The following is an 18569-nucleotide window of genomic DNA, read 5'->3' as shown; positions in this document are numbered from 1 at the left end:
ACGTGGTAGAAGTAGTGGTTTGTGTTATGACTTAGTTACTGGACTGTTCTTATCTCAACCCGTGGGAGTTACATTCTCTCGATTCTCCTCCCCTCCAGGAGTGGTGGTGACTGGGGGGGGGGGGGGGGGTAGATTGTGTGGTTTGATTTTACATCCTCTGCTTAAACCACAACAGATTCCCAACACAGAGCTTTTTCCTGAAGACAGAAACCTAAATCTTCCTTTTAATTTCTGAAGGCCTGCCCAGAAGTAATCCAGAATCATTCCAAACTCTGTGCCAGGCACCAGGTACCTCCATTGTTAGAACCTGCTGCCTTGCTTTTAGCACAGAGAAGATGCCAGAGGAGCTGATCTACACTCCCAGCTAGCTTTTCTTGCAAGGCATGTCTATGAGCCCGTACTGCAGGACAGTTTTCCATTTCCCATCTTAAAATGTTGCCTGTCAATTAGGAGTAAGCATACGTTATGATTGAGAATGATGAATTGGTGATTTAATTAGCTAATTTTTCAGCCCATAAACATCTGTGCCATGGCTTATGGAGAAATAATCAGGTAGAAAACTAACACTTTTTCTAGAAATGGGTCATTTTAGTGCAATGATTTTGTTGTATGAACAGTGAGCTAAGAATTATCTAGATGAAAACAGAATTGTCCTCTTTGGAATTAAGAAAAGTTGTTCCTAGTTTTGTTATATTAAGGTTCATAAGTTTATCACAAATCAAAATTTTGAGCCTAAACTCTGACTGTCCATGCAATGCTATTTCAGCAGAAAAACTGATAGAATAAAGATCGCATTTATCATTTGAACTAAATGGGATATTACTTCCAATTTTTTGAGGAAGTTGAAACTTTTCTCAATCTAGAACTTGTTCTCCAGTTATGTCCAGTAGCCTTCCCTTACCTGCGGTATGTCCCACTGTCTCAAAGGAGCTACGTGTGTGCAACACAGAATCATAGAACAGTTAGGATTGGACAGGACCTTAAGATCATCTAGTTCCAACCCCCCTGCATCAGCAGGAATCTAAATGTTGAAAAAATCATCTGCAATGTCAACTGCACTTGTTAATAAATTCGCTACATAAACTAATTTGGGCATTGACTACACATCTTTCTTTGAAAACTTTTCCTACAAAATATCACTTACATGTTCAAGCCCAGACATGGTACAATGACAACCAGTTGTGCTGTAGTTCAGTGCAGTGATTCTAAAAGGCTCTAAATGTGCATGTTCCTACACCACAGTCTTGCAAAGCCTTGTACATTGTGGGAATGGGTAACCACATCATTTCAGCTGTCACAACTGCTAAACATCTTTCATGATGATTATAATGCATTCAAGCGGGACAGATCATGAGAACATCCCACTAACTTTCCAAAGGTGTCCATGGTCCTTAAAATGACTGTTTCTCTGGAGATATAACCTACCTCATTACCATATGATATGTTTAAAGAGAAAAAAATAAAAAATAAAAAAAAAAGGGCCTGCTAATTAGCTCTGTTAAGCTGCTGACAGCAGTTTCAAGTGTCAGAAGTATGGCAGTTACATAGAGCTACAATACCTGTGGGCCTAGGAGTCCATGCACGTGAAATATAGTCTCCTACCAAGGTTCCCAAGGCCTGATCCAATATTTGCACATTGTTCTTACCTTACCTCAACCTACTGTGGGAGCCTGGGAGGTGCATCCAGAAATGAGCCCAATGCCAGACACAGGAAGGTGGCTTTTGCTATTCTCTCAGTTGTCCTTCCTCCTGGGTGCAGAACACTCTCTGCTGTCAGGTGAATGATCACTTGGTGATTTACCCACTTGACGCAGCCATGGTGATGTAGTGTGCACTGACAGACAGACAACCTCTAACACTAAGCTCATGTATTCCCTTTATTGAACCGTACTAGTTATTGCAATCAGATTAAGTCACATTTATAAAGTCACATCCAGTTGCACTGAAACCAGTAATATTCATTACAGTTTTAACCATTGTCTGGTGAACTGGCAAATCCAATCAAAGCATTAGTCTTTAATTAAAAAATTAATAAGAAATATTTAGACAATAGCCAAGCAATCACATCACAATGCACAGTTACCTAAAAATGCAATTAAAAAGCAGTTAACAAAAAAGAAAACAATCATACTTAATCTGTAACTATCAATATAATACAAGAAGCAACAAAGGGCAACATCATCAAAGCAGATTTACCTAATCCTATAAATTCAGTCATAAGCAGAAGCTCTAAAGTACACTAGCTGAAGGAGGACAATAAAAAATACTTGAGCATGCAATACTTTTAATCTCTTCTATTAATATTCATTTCTAGCTGCTTATAATAGCAGTGCCTCATGGCCAAATCATTACAGTTTTAAATCTGGGTTGGAAATGACACTTTGATTGGACATAATGTTCAAATGGTCCTCCCCACTGTGCCACTGTCAAATCTTCTGCAGAGAGGTGTCCTGTAGTGCCAGTGGCTCACTGTGCGTGCTGGCTCAATGTGTGGTTCTGTAAAGACGAAAAAATGAGACATGCATGAGGGGCAGAATAATAGAAAGCATGCCTGTACCCTCCCACTCAGTATCATTTATGCAGAGCTCGACATAAAAGCTTCTCAATTATTACAAAACAAAATGCAATAAAAAAAAAGTACTCATAAGTAACAACTGCCAATATGACACATTTGCTTAACAGATCTGTTAATGCTGCCATGAACTTAGAAAATAAATGCTACATGCCAAGTACAACCATGAGGGGGTTTTTTCTTTCTTTTTTTTTTCTTTCCCCTTTCAGTACATATAAAGAATTCTTTAGGGATTCCCTTAACTGTGACAATTAAAAAGAGAAAAAAAAAATCTGAGTCATGGGGGGAACCCTTGGCATATTTTACTCTTTTATTCTCACTAGGATCGTGTGCAAGTACTGGCAGCAAGAGACCAGATTGTAACACACGCTTCTCAGTACAAGGAATACTCTGGCAATAACAGCTGGTTCACCAGTTCAGGCACCATGATAATATTCCCAGCAGAAAAAAGGTTGGACATTTAACCCAGAAGTTAAATGTCTTTAAAGAACAGAATTTGCTCTACGCATTTCTTTCAGCAGTTTAAAATCTTTCTTGTTCCCTTCTTTCCTTTTGGTAGATTTGTAATAGACTCATGTCATCACAGGATCTTGCACCAGAGGATGCTGACCTGCCTTGCCATTTTGAGCACGAGCCAATAAATTAAGAAGCCAAGCTTGGAAGCGTATTTTTAGAGCAGCACCAATTCACCTACATTTGTGTACTGACTGAAACCCCAGTCCTACATCTAAACTCAGCTTTATTTGTATGATTATTCAACTATTTGAACAACTGGAGATGTGCTTTATGGTGAGCTTTTCTTGAACTGGATCCCCAGCATCCCCAAATGTAAAAATTCATTTTCATTATTTCAAGCCTAGGCAATTTTACTAGTACCCATCTGCCTAATAACAAAGCTGGGCAAGTCTGCCAGCTTGAAAAAATAAGTTTTTAAACATGAAATGAATTTTTAATCTAGTTATTTATTCACAATGATGAAGCTTTAAAATAAAGTAAGATATTTTAACTTTTCATAAATCACCTTGTCTTTCTACACTATCCACAGTTACATCTTGATGATGATCCTCTGCTTTATCCAGAGATGTCATCTTCCTGATGAAAACCATCTGTGGTTTTCCACAGCTAATGGAATGTGCGGGGCCAGGCAGCTGTGATCCCATTTGCAGGAAGGAGCATTTCTGGACTGTGCACTCCCCAAAAGTGACTACCAGGTGTCTGAAGTGCTGCTGAGTCCCTAAATCATGGCAAAAGTTATCTGGGATATTGTGGCAGGTGGGCTGCAAGGAACAGGCAGGCATTAGCGTGCCAGAAGGTTACAGAGGTGGCAGTAGCATCATAGCTGCTGCATGTACAGGAGCCCATGTGAAATGAAATGCAATTAGCTGGTGAAACCACAAAATAACTGTACCTTGTTTAGCATAACAGTAGTCCTCTGAGCATACCCCAGTCTGTGACGCTAAATATTTCAGAATCAAAGAACAGAAATACTGTGCTAAGACCTGGAAAGCTTATGAGGGGATATAGCATTATACTCAAATATTATCAAGTGAATTGACAGTTGAAACTACACTGCTGTTAGACAATTTTAACATCACCAAACATAAAATCCAATGGCTCTTTACTTTGCTATAAATGGAAATCTTCCTGGCCTTAAGAAGGAATTACCTTTGCAGTGCTGGATATTATTTTCAAGTCAAATAATGACTTTATGGAAGAGGATGGATGGAGCCCTACAAATGAAAATGTGAAAGAATGCACAGGCCACCCTGTGCTCAGACACACTCCTGGACATTTTAACAATGGCAATTTCTTGTGCACTTCATTACAGTTCTATTTTTAGGTCATCCTCCATATCAATGAAAAAAGTGAAAGGTTTGATATCTTCAAATCAAAAGGAGTGGAATTCGTGGTAGACAAATCCATACTTATTTAGGCAGTTTAATTTAAAAGATAACACACAATCAGCACTGGATGCATGACACATGGTCTACAGTCAGGGAACACAATTTCAAACTTGCGTGGCTGCTGCATTGATTACACCAGGCAGGTCAATAGAAAATGGTATGTGGCTCTAAATCTGATAATGAAGATTTCATTGTAAGCCCTTCCTCCTCAAACATAGGTTAATAGCATGTTCTGAACACTCCTAATACAACGAATATACTGGGTTTGTGAGCAGAGTTTATGCAAAGAAATAAAAAGATCATACTCAAATCCTGCAGCCATTCAAAGCTGGGTCAGGTAGGAGCTGAGAAACTAGCTAGGCCATAGGGCTGTCAGTTAAAGAAAGTAAAATACACAGTTTTCATATGCAAATATGGATTCTGTCTTAATAACTTGGAAACGTACCATTTATTCCTTTTGCATGCATTGCTGGCAATCAATATGCCTGCTAGTCCCCAGACCAAGCAGTTAATAAATAGAGCCACATGTATACAAGACCACACAAACATATCTGTAATGCCTATGGACACAAGAGCTTGTGTGCACCAAATCCTCCCCCTGCCCTTCGGAGAGCAGGTCCTGCACAAGCCATGTGCACAGATGTGTGAGTCCTGCACACCCTGGTGCTGGAGAACACCCGACCACCAGGTTCCTGCACATGCAGATACTGCATAGCCACCAATGGTGTGTACTCAGAAGATCCACAAAAGCCTGTCTGTATCCTCTGCAACCAGTATAGGTTTCTCACCTATTAAAATGCATTTCAGACCACACAAACATGCTTCCCCCAAAAAAAAGTCTGGCAACCTGTCTCCTATTGCTAACAACTGTCATGTCTTATCTTCTTGCTTCTACTCCCTCTGCTCTGTGCCTGTGCAGCTTATTGGAATTGTGTTTTGCAGATGTCAGAAAGCGCCCAAGACATTCAGTGCTTATGTCTCTCCTGAGACAAGGGGGGCAAAAATAAAAAAATGGAATATATAAACCTTTAGAATTAGTTTTAAGTAATGTTAAATTTGATGGCTTTGTAACAGTAGCAATGGAAAATTACTGAGGTGCATGATGATACATAGAAAAATAGAGTACAGCTGGAGAAAATACTGAGAATTCTTGTACAAGATAAATCGTTAGAGTTGACGTAGTTTTAAGAAAAACAGGCCAGAAGAACAGGATGCAAGGATAAGGAGTATCTGGGAATGGCAGGTGTCCAGGATGGGCTACAGTTAAAACAATTGATAAGTAGGAGGACAGGAGGATTATTACGTCTCTGGTGCTAACGAACCACTTAAGCTGGTATCAAAGGCTGCCAGAAGTGATGAAGATTGTTGGAAGAAGTAAATGACTGTCAGAGACCACCACCACAATTCTGTAAGCATGCGGGGAACTTTCTGGAAAATTATGTAACCCATACATAGCCTCATGAATATGTATGTGTGCGCAGTGGATATAAAAGGATGGGTTGTGTAGCAGTAGGGAGTGTCATGGTTTAAACCCAACCACAAACCTTGTCCACTCACTCCCCCCCTTCTTGCCCTCCCCCTGCTCCTGGAGGGACGGAGGGGAGAATCGAAAAGAATGCAACTCCCACGGGTTGAGATAAGAACAGTTTAGTAACAAAGGTATAACACAAATCACTATTGCTACCACCAATAATAATAATGCTAAAGGAAATAACAAGAGGAAAGAATACAACACCTCAGCACCAGCTAACTGATAACTCGCCCCACTCCCCCCAGCCGAGCAACGACAGATACCTCCTCCAACCCTGCAGTCCCTTCCCTTCCCGGGTAACTCCCCGTTACATCCTGGGCATGACGTGCTGTGGTATGGAATACCTCTTTGGTCAGTTTGGGTCAGGTGTCCTGTCTCTGCTGTCTCTGCTCCCGGCCTCCCCTCCTCCCTGGCAGAGCATGAGACTCAGAAAGTCCTTGGCCGGACCAAACATTCGAGCAGCAACTGAAAACATTGGTGTTATCAGCACTGTTCTCAGGCCAAAAGATCAAAACACAGCACTGCACTAGCTCCTAAGAAGGAGAAAAATGACTGCTGCTGCTCAACCCAGGACATTATCCACCCCTTATTCCATACCATTCACGTCATGCTCAGATCCCACATCTTCAATATGCCATCACTCTTACATATATATATACATCTACATATACACAGAGAAAAAGATCATTTCTTAGTGCATGGACCTATAAAGCTGCTGAGTCCATCTGGTCCATGATGTCAGGCTCCATCTCTTGTAACAGTCTCTCAGAGCAGGAGAGGCTGTGTGCAGTGTTCACACTCGTGAATAACCTGGGCAATAGTGTCCATTGCTAAGTCCAGCCCCTCGACCATAAGTCCATCTCTATGTCGCATCTCTGCCCTGATGGCCTGAAGTGTCATGGGACCACCAGGTTCAAAATAGTTCACTGTACTCCTCAGCAGTTTCTGCAGCTTGTTGCTGGGGACTCCATACAGCTGCCTTCCATTTCTGATGCTTCCAAAGCACTGGAGGGGCCCACTGGTCCAGGTACTCTATCATACTGTCCCACACACCCTGCCACTCATGACTGTCCAGCCTTGGGGAAGATCTCTTGTTCCTCCCATATTGTGGTCTAACCCCAGACAAGAAGCAAACCTGACTCTGATTAACTTCTGAGATCAGACAAAATGGTTGTGGGTAGAACACACTCTGTGTGTGTGCCAACATGCTGATCCCCATCACAATCAGCAGGCAGGTCCCAAGGGTACCCAAAGGCCATTCGAACCCTTCAGAACTCTCAAATGATGCTGCTGCACTTGTCCCTGGGGCTGGTGTAGCTGCTGTGCTTGCCGGCTCTCCCACCACCAGCTTCTCTTTTCCTGAGTGCAGATCTTCCTCCTCTGCCCTGCTGTGAAATGCTGCGTGGTCTCCTGCATCTTCCTGGGGCTCGGCGGGCGGCTGCCGGGGGATGTTCTCGGCCGCCGCGGGGTTGGGCTCGGCCGCGGGGCTCGGCCCCTCGGCCCCCTCCTCCCGCTGCTCAGCAGCCGCCTTCCTCCCGGCCTCCGGCCCCCCTCCTGCCGCCGCCTGGTCCCCGGGGCTGCTCTCCCGGGCCGCTTCGGCCGCCGCCGGCTCCCGGGGCCGCTCCCGCTCGGCTCCCCGCAGCCTCACAAAGACAGAGGCGAGGACAAGGACCAGGACGGTGAAGAGCAGCGGGACGGCCAGGTACAAGTCCACGGCCACATCCATCTCTCCCTGCTGCTGGAGCCCAACCATATTACAAGTCATTGCCATAAGGTACAGTGAAACAAGAACCTTAGCCCAAGCCCCACACTTGATAAACACTATCACAGCAAATACCGGCTCTAAGTAATGTACTACATTCTGAAACTCTGAGAGCAAGAGAAACAACTTTGAGAGCCAATAAATCAGCACTGTGACGACTATTAATCCAATCATCTCTGTCGTTATCTCAACCCTTCGTGCCCCACGTTGGGCGCCAAAAAGAACTGTCATGGTTTAAACCCAACCACAAACCTCGTTTACTCACTCCCCCCCTTATTGCCCTCCCCCTGCTCCTGGAGGGACGGAAGGGAGAATTGAAAAGAATGCAACTCCCACAGGTTGAGATAAGAACAGTTTAGTAACTAAGGTATAACACAAATCACTACTGCTACCACCAATAATAATAATGCTAAAGGAAATAACAAGAGGAAAGAATACAGCACCTCAGCACCAGCTAACTGATAACTCGCCCCACTCCCCCCAGCCGAGCACCGACTGATACCTCCTCCAACCCTGCAGTCCCTTCCCTTCCCGGGTAACTCCCCGTTACATCCTGGGCATGACGTGCTGTGGTATGGAATACCTCTTTGGTCAGTTTGGGTCAGGTGTCCTGTCTCTGCTTCCTCCCGGCCTCCCCTCCTCCCTGGCAGAGCATGAGACTCAGAAAGTCCTTGGCCGGACCAAACATTCGAGCAGCAACTGAAAGCATCGGCGTTATCAGCACTGTTCCCAGGCCAAAAGATCAAAACACAGCACTGCACTAGCTCCTAAGAAGGAGAAAAATGACTGCTGCTGCTCAACCCAGGACAGGGAGACACGTTAGGAGGAGCTATCCCCTGTGTCTCCCGGCACCGCAATAAAGAATACCTGCTTGTCAGCTTGAAAACTTTGTTGGTGAGTTTGTTCCTGGAGTTTTCTCCGAATCACTCCTCTCACACGTGCTTTGCATATTTGACCCATGCTTTACCAAACAACTTTATTAGGCACCTCTGCGTGCACCCACAGACAAAGAAAATTGTTCTGGCTGACCAGACTTTCAGAGCAATTGATAAAGAAGCAAATACTGGTGTTGAGAATGATCTGTGTCTTAGCAGAAATAGCTTTCACCCCAGCACCACACTGGGCTGTTCCAGGCAGCAGAATGAAACCATAAAGGCCAGAAGGGAGCAAATGATTTGAAACATGGGATAGTACAGGAATGCTTCTACCTAAGCAGCCTAAGGAAACTTCACCCCTTTCTAGCAGGAGGGTGGACTGGCAGGAAACAGCTCAGGTATGATTTTTCAACTCTAGAAGTTATCGTAAAAAAAAAAAAAAATAATCTTAATGGTGATTTCCAAAGGAAAATAAAACAGCCACAAAAATGAAGCCTCTCCAGGCATTCTTGTGTGTGTGAGCATGCCTACCTGCTCACGAGGCCATCCATACTCTTGTGCATTTGGGGCCAGCAGCAGGCAGGAGGTAATTTGGAAGCTGAGCAGTAAAAATGGTTCTTCACAGCTCCTGCTCGGCCCCCTGGTTCATACATGGCTCACAGCTGATACCCTACTGAACACATCATTCTGAGACATTACTGCAGCTGGAAAACTCCACAGCAGCACTAAGTCACCTGTCAAGATCAAGGAAGTCAAATCTTATTTATAAGACAAGGTTGGAAAAATTCTTCTTTTTTTAATGATCATTAAAAATGGATAGCAATTCTATCAAACACATCAGTGGGAAAAATGCAACTACCCTGAGCCTAGGGGCTGTCACAGTGTTTAAGCGGAATTTTCTACTGGCTGCACAATCCCCAAATTAACCATTTGTGGAAGTGTCTGTGACCATGGAACTGAGCAACACGTTTTAGGAAATAAAAAGGTTTCAAAGAATGGATGATTATTGTCTGTGTAGATACTGATTGTTCTCTAGATCCGACCCTGGGGATACCCCCTGCCTGCCCTCCAGATGTGGATCAAGCCATTTGTGCAGGACATGTACAATGAATATTTTTCTGTTTTTCTATATAGATTATTGTGAAAACACTGGCATGAGGATCTCCATTTTCAGAGCACTGTATCAAGAAGGAAAGCATCAAGCTTGAAAGATGATCACTTAGAGCAGTTCAAAGAACTCTTACAAGCTATATAAAGATCAGGAGAAAAAACACACAAAAAAGCAGCACATGATGGAGCAAAGCTCCAAGCCAGGCAGTCAAGCTGGGAGTCTTCCACACTGCAGTGGCGTTCACTGCCAGCAAGTCACAGGTGTACTACACAGGAGCAGATGAAAAAATAAAATGCAACTGCAAAGGGGGTGATAATGGTTTGGGGCCATAATACATCCAGTCTATAGTGCCACCATGCATCTGTTATTTATTTAGATATTTTGTACCAGCAGTTTAGAAGTATCCTGTGTGTGTGAGCATATAGACCAAAAAGACCATATGCTATACATAGGTTAAGAAATGGAACAAGGGTGGTGATGCTCACCACCCTCAAGTGAAATTCATAAACCTTCTGCAGTGTTATACAGAGACTGGGACTGATGAAAGGCTGTTAAGCCTTGCTCCTCTTCCAGATCAAAATAAACAGAAACCAATCCTCAAATAATTTCATAGAAATTACAGAATCATAGAATAGAATCATAGAATAGTTAGGGTTGGAAAGGACCTCAAGATCATCCAGTTCCAACCCCCTGCCATGGGCAAGGACACCTCACACTAAACCATCCCACCCAAGGCTTCGTCCAACCTGGCCTTGAACACTGCCAGGGATGGAGCATTGACAACCCATTCCAGTGCCTCACTACCCTAACAGGAAAGAACTTCCTCCTTATGTCCAATCTAAACTTCCCCTGTTTAAGTTTTAACCCGTTACCCCTTGTCCTGTCACTACAGTCCCTAATCAAGAGTCCCTTCCCAGCATCCCTATAGGCCACCTTCAGATATTGGAAGGCTGCTATAAGGTCCCCAAGCAGCCTTCTCTTCTCCAGGCTGAACAGCCCCAACTTTCTCAGCCTGTCTTCACACGGGAGGTGCTCCAGTCCCCTGATCATTCTCGTGGCCCTTCTCTGGACTTGTTCCATCAGTTCCATGTCCTTTTTATGTTGAGGACACCAGAACTGTACACAATGCTCTAGGTGAGGTCTCACAAGAGCAGAGTAGAGGGGCAGGATCACCTCCTTTGACCTGCTGGTCACACTCCTTTTGATGCAGCCCAGGATACGGTTGGCTTTCTGGGCTGCGAGCGCACACTGCTGGCTCATGTTCATTTTCTCATCGACCAGCACCCCCAAGTCCTTCTCCGCAGAGCTGCTCTGAATCTCTTCTTTGCCCAATCTGTAGCTGTACCTGGGACTGCTCCAACAAATTATGGAGATAACAAATTCACACAACAAACAAGCAACATGAAACTTAACTGGTGATGAGCCACTGGGTGACCTATTAATCACAGTATTTCTCCCAACATTCAGGGGTTCCTCCAGACACGGGAGAGAGCCCATGTATTTTCTCTCCCTGCCTTTCCCCACCTCCCTGTGCAGGTTTCTCCCCTTCAGGCACTGTCTGGATCCACGCCCAGGGATCAGGGTCTTGGCTGGGGACTCCTTGGGGCTGTGTTCCCTCCTTCCTGTTCTCTCTCCTTTGCCCCTTATGGTTGGGCACTGAGGGGAACAAGAGAAGACCCTTCCACTATCAACACACACAGCTCACCAGACAAACACTAAAGCTCAGATTCAGTCACTGACTTGAAGCAAAGGTTCAAGTCTCACATTTGAACATATATAAAGACAAAACAAAACCTCGAAATTGCTACAAACTGAAGTTAGTGTCTAAGTATTTATGAAATACCATCTGCAGCATTCTTTTTTCAATGTTTTGCATCTCTTGAATTCAAACAGGTCCAAAAATCTCTCAGCCATTATTCCTCATGATATATCCACAAGCACACACGTTAGTGCAGAGGTACTATTTCCCTCAAAGAGCAATGATTAAGGATAAAAATCTTTATGCCTTGACTTTATAAAGGGATTACTTTAGGTAGAGGACAAAAGATGACCCTTGCTTTAGCCACTGAAGATTATGCTCTTGTCATGGGTTCAGTTGCAAAAGGTATTTATCTCCTTTCTAATAGCTGGTGCACTGCTGTATTTTCAACTTCAGTCAGAGAACAGTGCTGATACCACAGCGAAGTTTTTAGTTGCTGCTAAGTAATGGTTATTCTGATTAAGGACTTTTCAGTCTTTCATGCTCTGCCACTGAGGAGGGGAAGCTGGGAGTAAGCAGAAACAGGACACCTGATCAAAACTTACCAAAGGGGTATTGCATACCACAGCACGTCATGCCCAGTATAGAAACTAGAGGGAGTCACCCGGAATGCCCAGATCGCTGCTCGGGTCAGGCTGGGTATCAGTTGGTGGGTCGTGAGCAATTGTATTTGGCATCACTTACAGAATCATCGAATCACAGAATAGTTAGGGTTGGAAAGGACTTTAAGATCATCCAGTTCCAACTCCCCTGCCATGGGCAGGGAAACCTCACACTAAAAGATGTCACCCAAGGCTCTGTCCAACCTGGCCTTGAACACTGCCAGGGATGGAGCATTCACAACTTCCTTGGGCAACCCATTCCAGTGCCTCACCACCCTCACAGTAAAGAACTTCCTCCTTATATCCAGTCTAAACTTCCCCTGTTTAAGTTTTAACCCGTTACCCCTTGTCCTGTCACTACAGTCCCTAATGAAGAGTCCCTCCCCAGCATCCCTATAGGCCACCTTCAGATGCTGGAAGGCTGCTATGTCTCCACTCGGCCTTCTCTTCTCCAGGCTGAACAGCCCCAATTTTCTCAGCCTGTCCTCACACGGGAGGTGCTCCAGTCCCCTGATCATCCTCGTGGCCTCCTCTGGACTTGTTCCAACAGTTCCATGTCCTCTTTATGTTGAGGACACCAGAACTGCACACAATGCTCCAAGTAAGGTCTCACGAGAGCAGAGGGGCAGGATGACCTCCTTTGACCTGCTGGTCACGCTCCTTTTGATGCAGCCCAGGATACGGTTGGCTTTCTGAGTTGCGAGCGCACACTGAAACTGGCTCATGTTCATTATCTCATTGACCAGCACCCCCAAGTCCTTCTCCATGGGGCTGCTCTGAATCTCTTCTCTGCCCAACCTGTAGCTGTGCCTGGGATTGCTCCGACCCAGGTGTAGGACCTTACACTTGTCGTGGTTGAACTTCACAAGGCTGGCATTAGCCCACCTCACAGGCGTGTCAAGGTCCCTCTGGATGGCATCCCTTCCCTCCAGCGTATCAACGGAACCACACAGCTTGGTGTCATCGGCAAACTTGCTGAGGGCTCACTCAATCCCACTGTCCATGTCTCCGACAAAGATGTTAAACAAGACCGGTCCCAACACCGATCCCAGAGGGGCAACACTCAGTATTGGTCTCCAACTGGACATTGAGCCATTGACCACAACACTTTGCATGATGCCATCCAGCCAGTTCTTTATCCACCAAGTGGTTCATCCATCAAATTGATGTCTCTCCAATTTAAAGACAAGGATGTTGGGTGGGACAGTGTCGAATGCTTTGCACAAGTCCAGGTAGATGGCATCAACTGCTCTGCCCCTGTCCATCAGTTCCGCAGCCCCATCATAGAAGGCCACCAAATTGGTCAGGCAGGATTTCCCCTTAGTGAAGCCATGCTGGCTGTCACCAAGCACCTTGTTGTTTCTCATGTGCCTTAGCATGCCTTCCAGGAGAATCTGCTCCAAGATTTTGGCAGGCACAGAGGTGAGACTGACTGGTCTGTAATTCCCCGGTTCTTCCATTTTCCCCTTCTTGAAAATGGGGGTTATATTTCCCTTTTTCCAGTCGTCGGGACCTCCACCTGACTTCTATGATTTTTCAGATATTATGGGCAGTGGCTTAGCAACTTCATTCGCCAGCTCCTTCAGGACCTGCGGATGGATTTCATCAGGTCCCATGGACTTGTGCACATTCAGGTTCTTAAGATGGTCTTGAACCAGATCCTCTCCTACAGTGAGCCTAAGGTCTTCATTCTCACAGTCCCTGCATCTGCCTTCCAAGACTTGGATGCTGTGGTCAGAGCATTTGCTAGTGAAGATGGAGGCAAAGAAGTCGTTGAGAATCTCAGCCTTCTCCAAATTCAGGGTAGCCAGTTTTCCCAATAGCTTCCGGAGGGGGCCTATGTTGTCCCTAAACTGTCTTTTATTTGCTACGTACCTATAGAATCCCTTCCTGTTATCCTTAACATCCTTAGCCAAGTTTAATTCTAACTGTGCCTTAGCTTTCCTAACCTGGTCCCTAGCTTCCCAGACAACATCTCTGTATTCTTCCCAGGCCACCTGTCCTTGCTTCCACCTTTTATAAGCCTCTTTTTTCCTTTAAAATTTTCTCAGCAGCTTCTTGTCCATCCAAGGAGGTCTCCTGGCTCTCCTGCTGCACTTCCTTCTAGTCGGGATGCAACACTCCTGAGCTTGTAGCAGGTGATCCTTGAATATCAACCTAGAGTCTTGGGTCCCCCTGCCCTCCAGGGCTATATCCCATGGAACCATACTAAGCAGGTTCCTGAAGAGGCCAAAGTCTGCTCTCCTGAAGTCCAGGGCAGTGAACTTGCTGCACGCTCTTCTCACTGTCCTGAGAATCTTGAATTTGACCATCTCGTGATCGCTGCATCCAAGGCTGCCCTGGAGTGTCACATTTCCAATGAGCCCTTCCCTGTTGGTGAGCACGAGATCAAGCATGGCACCTCTCCTTGTCAGCTCCTCTATTACTTTGAGACAAGGGGGACACAAAATCACAAAATGGAATATATAAACCTTTAGAACCAGTTTTAAGTAATGTTAAGTTTGATGGCTTTGTAACAGTAGCAATGGAAAATTACTAAAGTGCATGATACATAGAAAAAAAAATAGAATGCAGCTAGAGAACACACTGAGCATTCTTGTACAAGATAAATTGTTATAGTTGACACAGTTTTAAGAAAAACAGTCTAGAGGAACAGGACACAGGGATAAGGAGTATCTGGGAATGGCAGGCGTCCAGGATGGGCTACAGTTAAACTAACTGATAAGTAGGAGCATAGTAGGATTATTATGTCTCTGGTGCTAGCGAACCAATTAAACTGGTATGAGCTTCTACTGCGCGTGCTCCAAAGGCTGCCAGAAGTGATGAAGATTGTTGGAAGAAGTAAACGACCCTCAGAGACCACCACCACAATTCTGTATGCGTGCGGGGAACTTTCTGGAAAATGGCGTAATGTATGTATGCCTGGGGACTATATAAGGACGGCTTGTGTAGCAACAGGGAGACACACGTTAAGAGGAGCTATCCCCCATGTCTTCCGGCGCCGCAGTAAAGAATACCTGCTTGTCAGCTTGAAAACTTTGTTGGCAAGTTTGTTCCTGGAGTTTTCTCCGAATCAACTTGCAGAAGGAAGTTGTCTTCCACACAATCGAGGAACCTCCTGGATTGCTTGTGCAATCAGCCTTTACCTGAAGCAGGAATAACCCAGATTGTCTTCCCCAGCAAATTCTTCATGTGCACCACAGGAACTTTGTCCCCCTCTACAGTATGTAAAAGTTCTGACTGGGCTGGGCCAGCCCTGTTGGCAGATCCTCTGGTGTTGGCCAACCACGTGGCCTTTGTTAAGTGTGTATCCCATTGCTTGAAATTCCCACCACCCATTGCTCTCAGTGCAGTTTTTAACAGCCCCTTTTACAGCTCGATTTTCTCAGAGGCTGGTGCATGGTAGGGGATGTGATATACCCACTCAGTGCCATGCTCTTTGGCCCAAGTGTCTATAAGGTTGTTCTGGAAATGAGTCCCATTCTTGGACTCAATTCTCTCTGGAGTCGGGCGCTACTGTTGTGGTTTAAACCCAGTTGGCAGCCCAGAACCACGCAGCCGCTCGCTCACTCCCCCTCCTTCTTCTTCCGCCCACTCCCAGAGGGATGAGGAGGTGAATCGAAATAATGTAACTCCCACGGGTTGAGATAAGAGCACTCCAGTAACTAAGGTATAACACAAACCACTGCTGATACCACCAATAATAATAATGGTGATAAGGGAAATAACAAGGGGAGAGAATACAACCGCTCACCACCCGCCGACTGACACCCAGCCCGACCCGAGCAGTGATCTCGCCCTTCCAGGCAACTCCCCCCAGTTTATACAGTGGGCATGACGTGCTGTGGTATGGAATACCTCTTTGGCTAGTTTGGGTCAGGTGTCCTGTCTCTGCTTCCTCCTGGCTTCCCCTCCTCCCTGGCAGAGCATGAGACTCAGAAAGTCCTTGGTCAGAGTAAACATTATTGAGCAACAACTAAAACCATCGGTGTTATCAGCGCTGTTCCCAGGCTGAAAGTCAAAAGCACAGCACTGCACCAACTACTAAGGAGAAAAATGACTTCTATTGCTGAATCCAGGACAGAATATAACTCCAAAAAAGCCAGGAACTTCAAAGTTGAACCTAAACCTGACTCCTTAACTTGTTGTGCTGTTCTGCAATATGGAAAGGGTCACTGAACACCATCAGATTTTTTGTAGCTTTTTTTTTCTGCACCAGTTAGGTATTCCTGGTGTTAAGGACCAGGTATAAAACAGTTTCAGCCTTATCCATGAATTTTAACACAAATATTAACAGGGGTACATCTTGTACTCTTTACTTAGGCACCATTCTCCATTGAAAGATGGAAGTTACAGCTGAATCAGGTTTCTTGGACCAAATAAGCAGGTGTGGACAGCCAGACTTCACGTGAGCAGCACCTACCCACAGCCAGGCTACATCACATCACAGTCCTTCTATTGGCAGTTCTTTTAAAATGTGTCAACTAAAGTAAAATTCCCTCTAACGGAATACTGACCTGGAAAATCTTATTGCCATGTGTTATGGATACATTTTTCTTAGAGGCAGATAAAAATTCCTGTCATATGGCACCCATATACTGCTTGGGCTGACAAAATGGCTGGTCAGTGACGTGTTTCCTTGAATGTGATTGCTGTTATTGCTGGTTTCTGATTTCAAAAGGGGCATAAAAATCCTCCAATACAAGTCTCTGCTATAAAATAGCAATACCACAGTCAGAGAAATACTTTGCATGCCACCCCATTAGTATACATACCGCCAGCACAGCAGAAAGCTGCAGACAGGATTGTGCTCAGCTCACTGCCCACTGCCTTGAGGAATTAACCCCGAAGGAACTAGTAGTGTGAAAGAGCCAAGCATGATTTGTTCCCATAAGTAAAAGAGGGACCAAAGTACCACCAACAAGAGCCATCTCCTCCAAGACATCACAAGACAAAACAGTGAGGCAACAGCACTGCAGTATGTGTGTGAATGTAACTGTTTAAAAAATGGGATTTTCCAGCCAGTGATACTCTATTACGAGTGTCACCCGTCTCAGAAAAATCTGTCTTCTAAAAAGCGAGATACTACATTTTAAACAATGGTGATTTCATGCAAAGACACTGCTGGCTCATGTTCATTTTCTCATCGACCAGCACCCCCAAGTCCTTCTCCGCAGAGCGGCTCTGAATCTCTTCTTTGCCCAATCTGTAGCTGTGCCTGGGATTGCTCCGACCCAGGCGTAGGACCTTCCACTTGTCATGGTTGAACTTCATAAGGTTGGTATCAGCCCACCTCACAAGCATGTCGAGGTCCCTCTGGATGGCATCCCTTCCCTCCAGCATATCAACCGAACCACACAGCTTGGTGTCATCGGCAAACTTGCTGAGGGCACACTCGATGTAGTTTTAGGTCCTTATGACCTTAGTACAAAAATAAGTGTAAGAAAACAGGATAGAAAAACAGGATGTGTAGACAAAGAGTATCTGAAACTAGCAGATGTCCAGGATGGGCTGCAGCTATGCTAACTGATAAATAGAAGGACAGGATGATTATGTGTACAATGTTACTGAACCAATTAAGATGGTATGAGCATCTACTGCACGTGCTTCAAAGGCTGACAGAAGTGATGAAGATTGTGGGAAGAAGTAAACGACCCTCAGAGACCACCACCACAATTCTGTACGCATGTGGGGAAACTTTCTAGAAGGATGATGTAATACATAAGTAGCCTCATGAATATGCATGTCTGTATGTAATGAATATGTATGCTTAGTGGCTATATAAGGACGGCTTGTGTAGCAATAGGGGGACACACGTTAGGAGGAGCTATCCCCTGTGTCTCCCGGCGCCGCAATAAAGAATACCTGCTTGTCAGCTTGAAACTCTGTTGGCGAGTTCCTGGTGATTTCTCCGAATCAATGGGCTGTGTAATGACTGCTGCCTCAGGTTTCCTGAATGGGCTGCAGGATAGAATTTGGCACAGTCTGATGTTGAAGCTTCTCTCTCTTTTACTGCAGACAAGAAATTCACTGAAATATATAAATAATTAATGTGGCTGGTGATCTCTGTTGATACTATTGCTGGTTCTGCAAGATGCAGGAGCAGAAACATACACTGCTCCATGTTTTTGTTATTAGTGAAGCCTTGATCTCCAACAGCAAACACAGAATATTTTATCTGAAATAGCTTCTGCAGCACATGCAATATAAGTTTCAGCTTTCTAAAAGTGACAACAAATTGCATAAAGATAAATTACGAAGACATGCCTAATTGCTGTGATGAACCGTGTGCATGCCTCAGTGATCAAAACTGCAGCTGAGACCTATTATATTTAATGATCTAGACATTTCTTGTGAAAACACTCAGGCATATACTGTTATGTCTGGACAAGCATCCCTGTCTTGCTCTAACAGCAAGCAAATGAAGAGACTGAAGTTTTGAAAGGATGGAGT

The 18569-nt window shown here is 44.8% G+C and overlaps 1 protein-coding gene across 11 annotated transcripts in view; it reads right to left on the bottom strand.

Annotated features, from left to right (window-relative positions):
* Positions 1-1863: 1863 nt before the first annotated feature.
* Positions 1864-18569, bottom strand: part of LOC136004198 (zinc finger protein 423-like) — a 394537-nt gene continuing 377831 nt past the window's right edge. For 8 of the 11 annotated variants that reach the window (XM_065660478.1, XM_065660482.1, XM_065660486.1 and 5 more), the window contains one exon: positions 1864-2496. In XM_065660478.1, the coding sequence (XP_065516550.1) occupies positions 2467-2496 (30 nt within the window). In that variant the 3' untranslated portion in view covers positions 1864-2466. Of the gene's footprint in view, positions 2497-17981; positions 18147-18569 lie in introns of those variants that run through there. The other 3 variants (XM_065660481.1, XM_065660485.1, XM_065660479.1) reach the window with 3 other exon arrangements.

This window comes from Lathamus discolor, chromosome W (genome assembly GCF_037157495.1).
Source record: "Lathamus discolor isolate bLatDis1 chromosome W, bLatDis1.hap1, whole genome shotgun sequence".
Lineage (NCBI taxonomy): Eukaryota > Metazoa > Chordata > Aves > Psittaciformes > Psittacidae > Lathamus > Lathamus discolor.
Note: the sequence above shows the minus strand (reverse complement) of the source record. Positions and strands in the feature narration are given on the sequence as shown.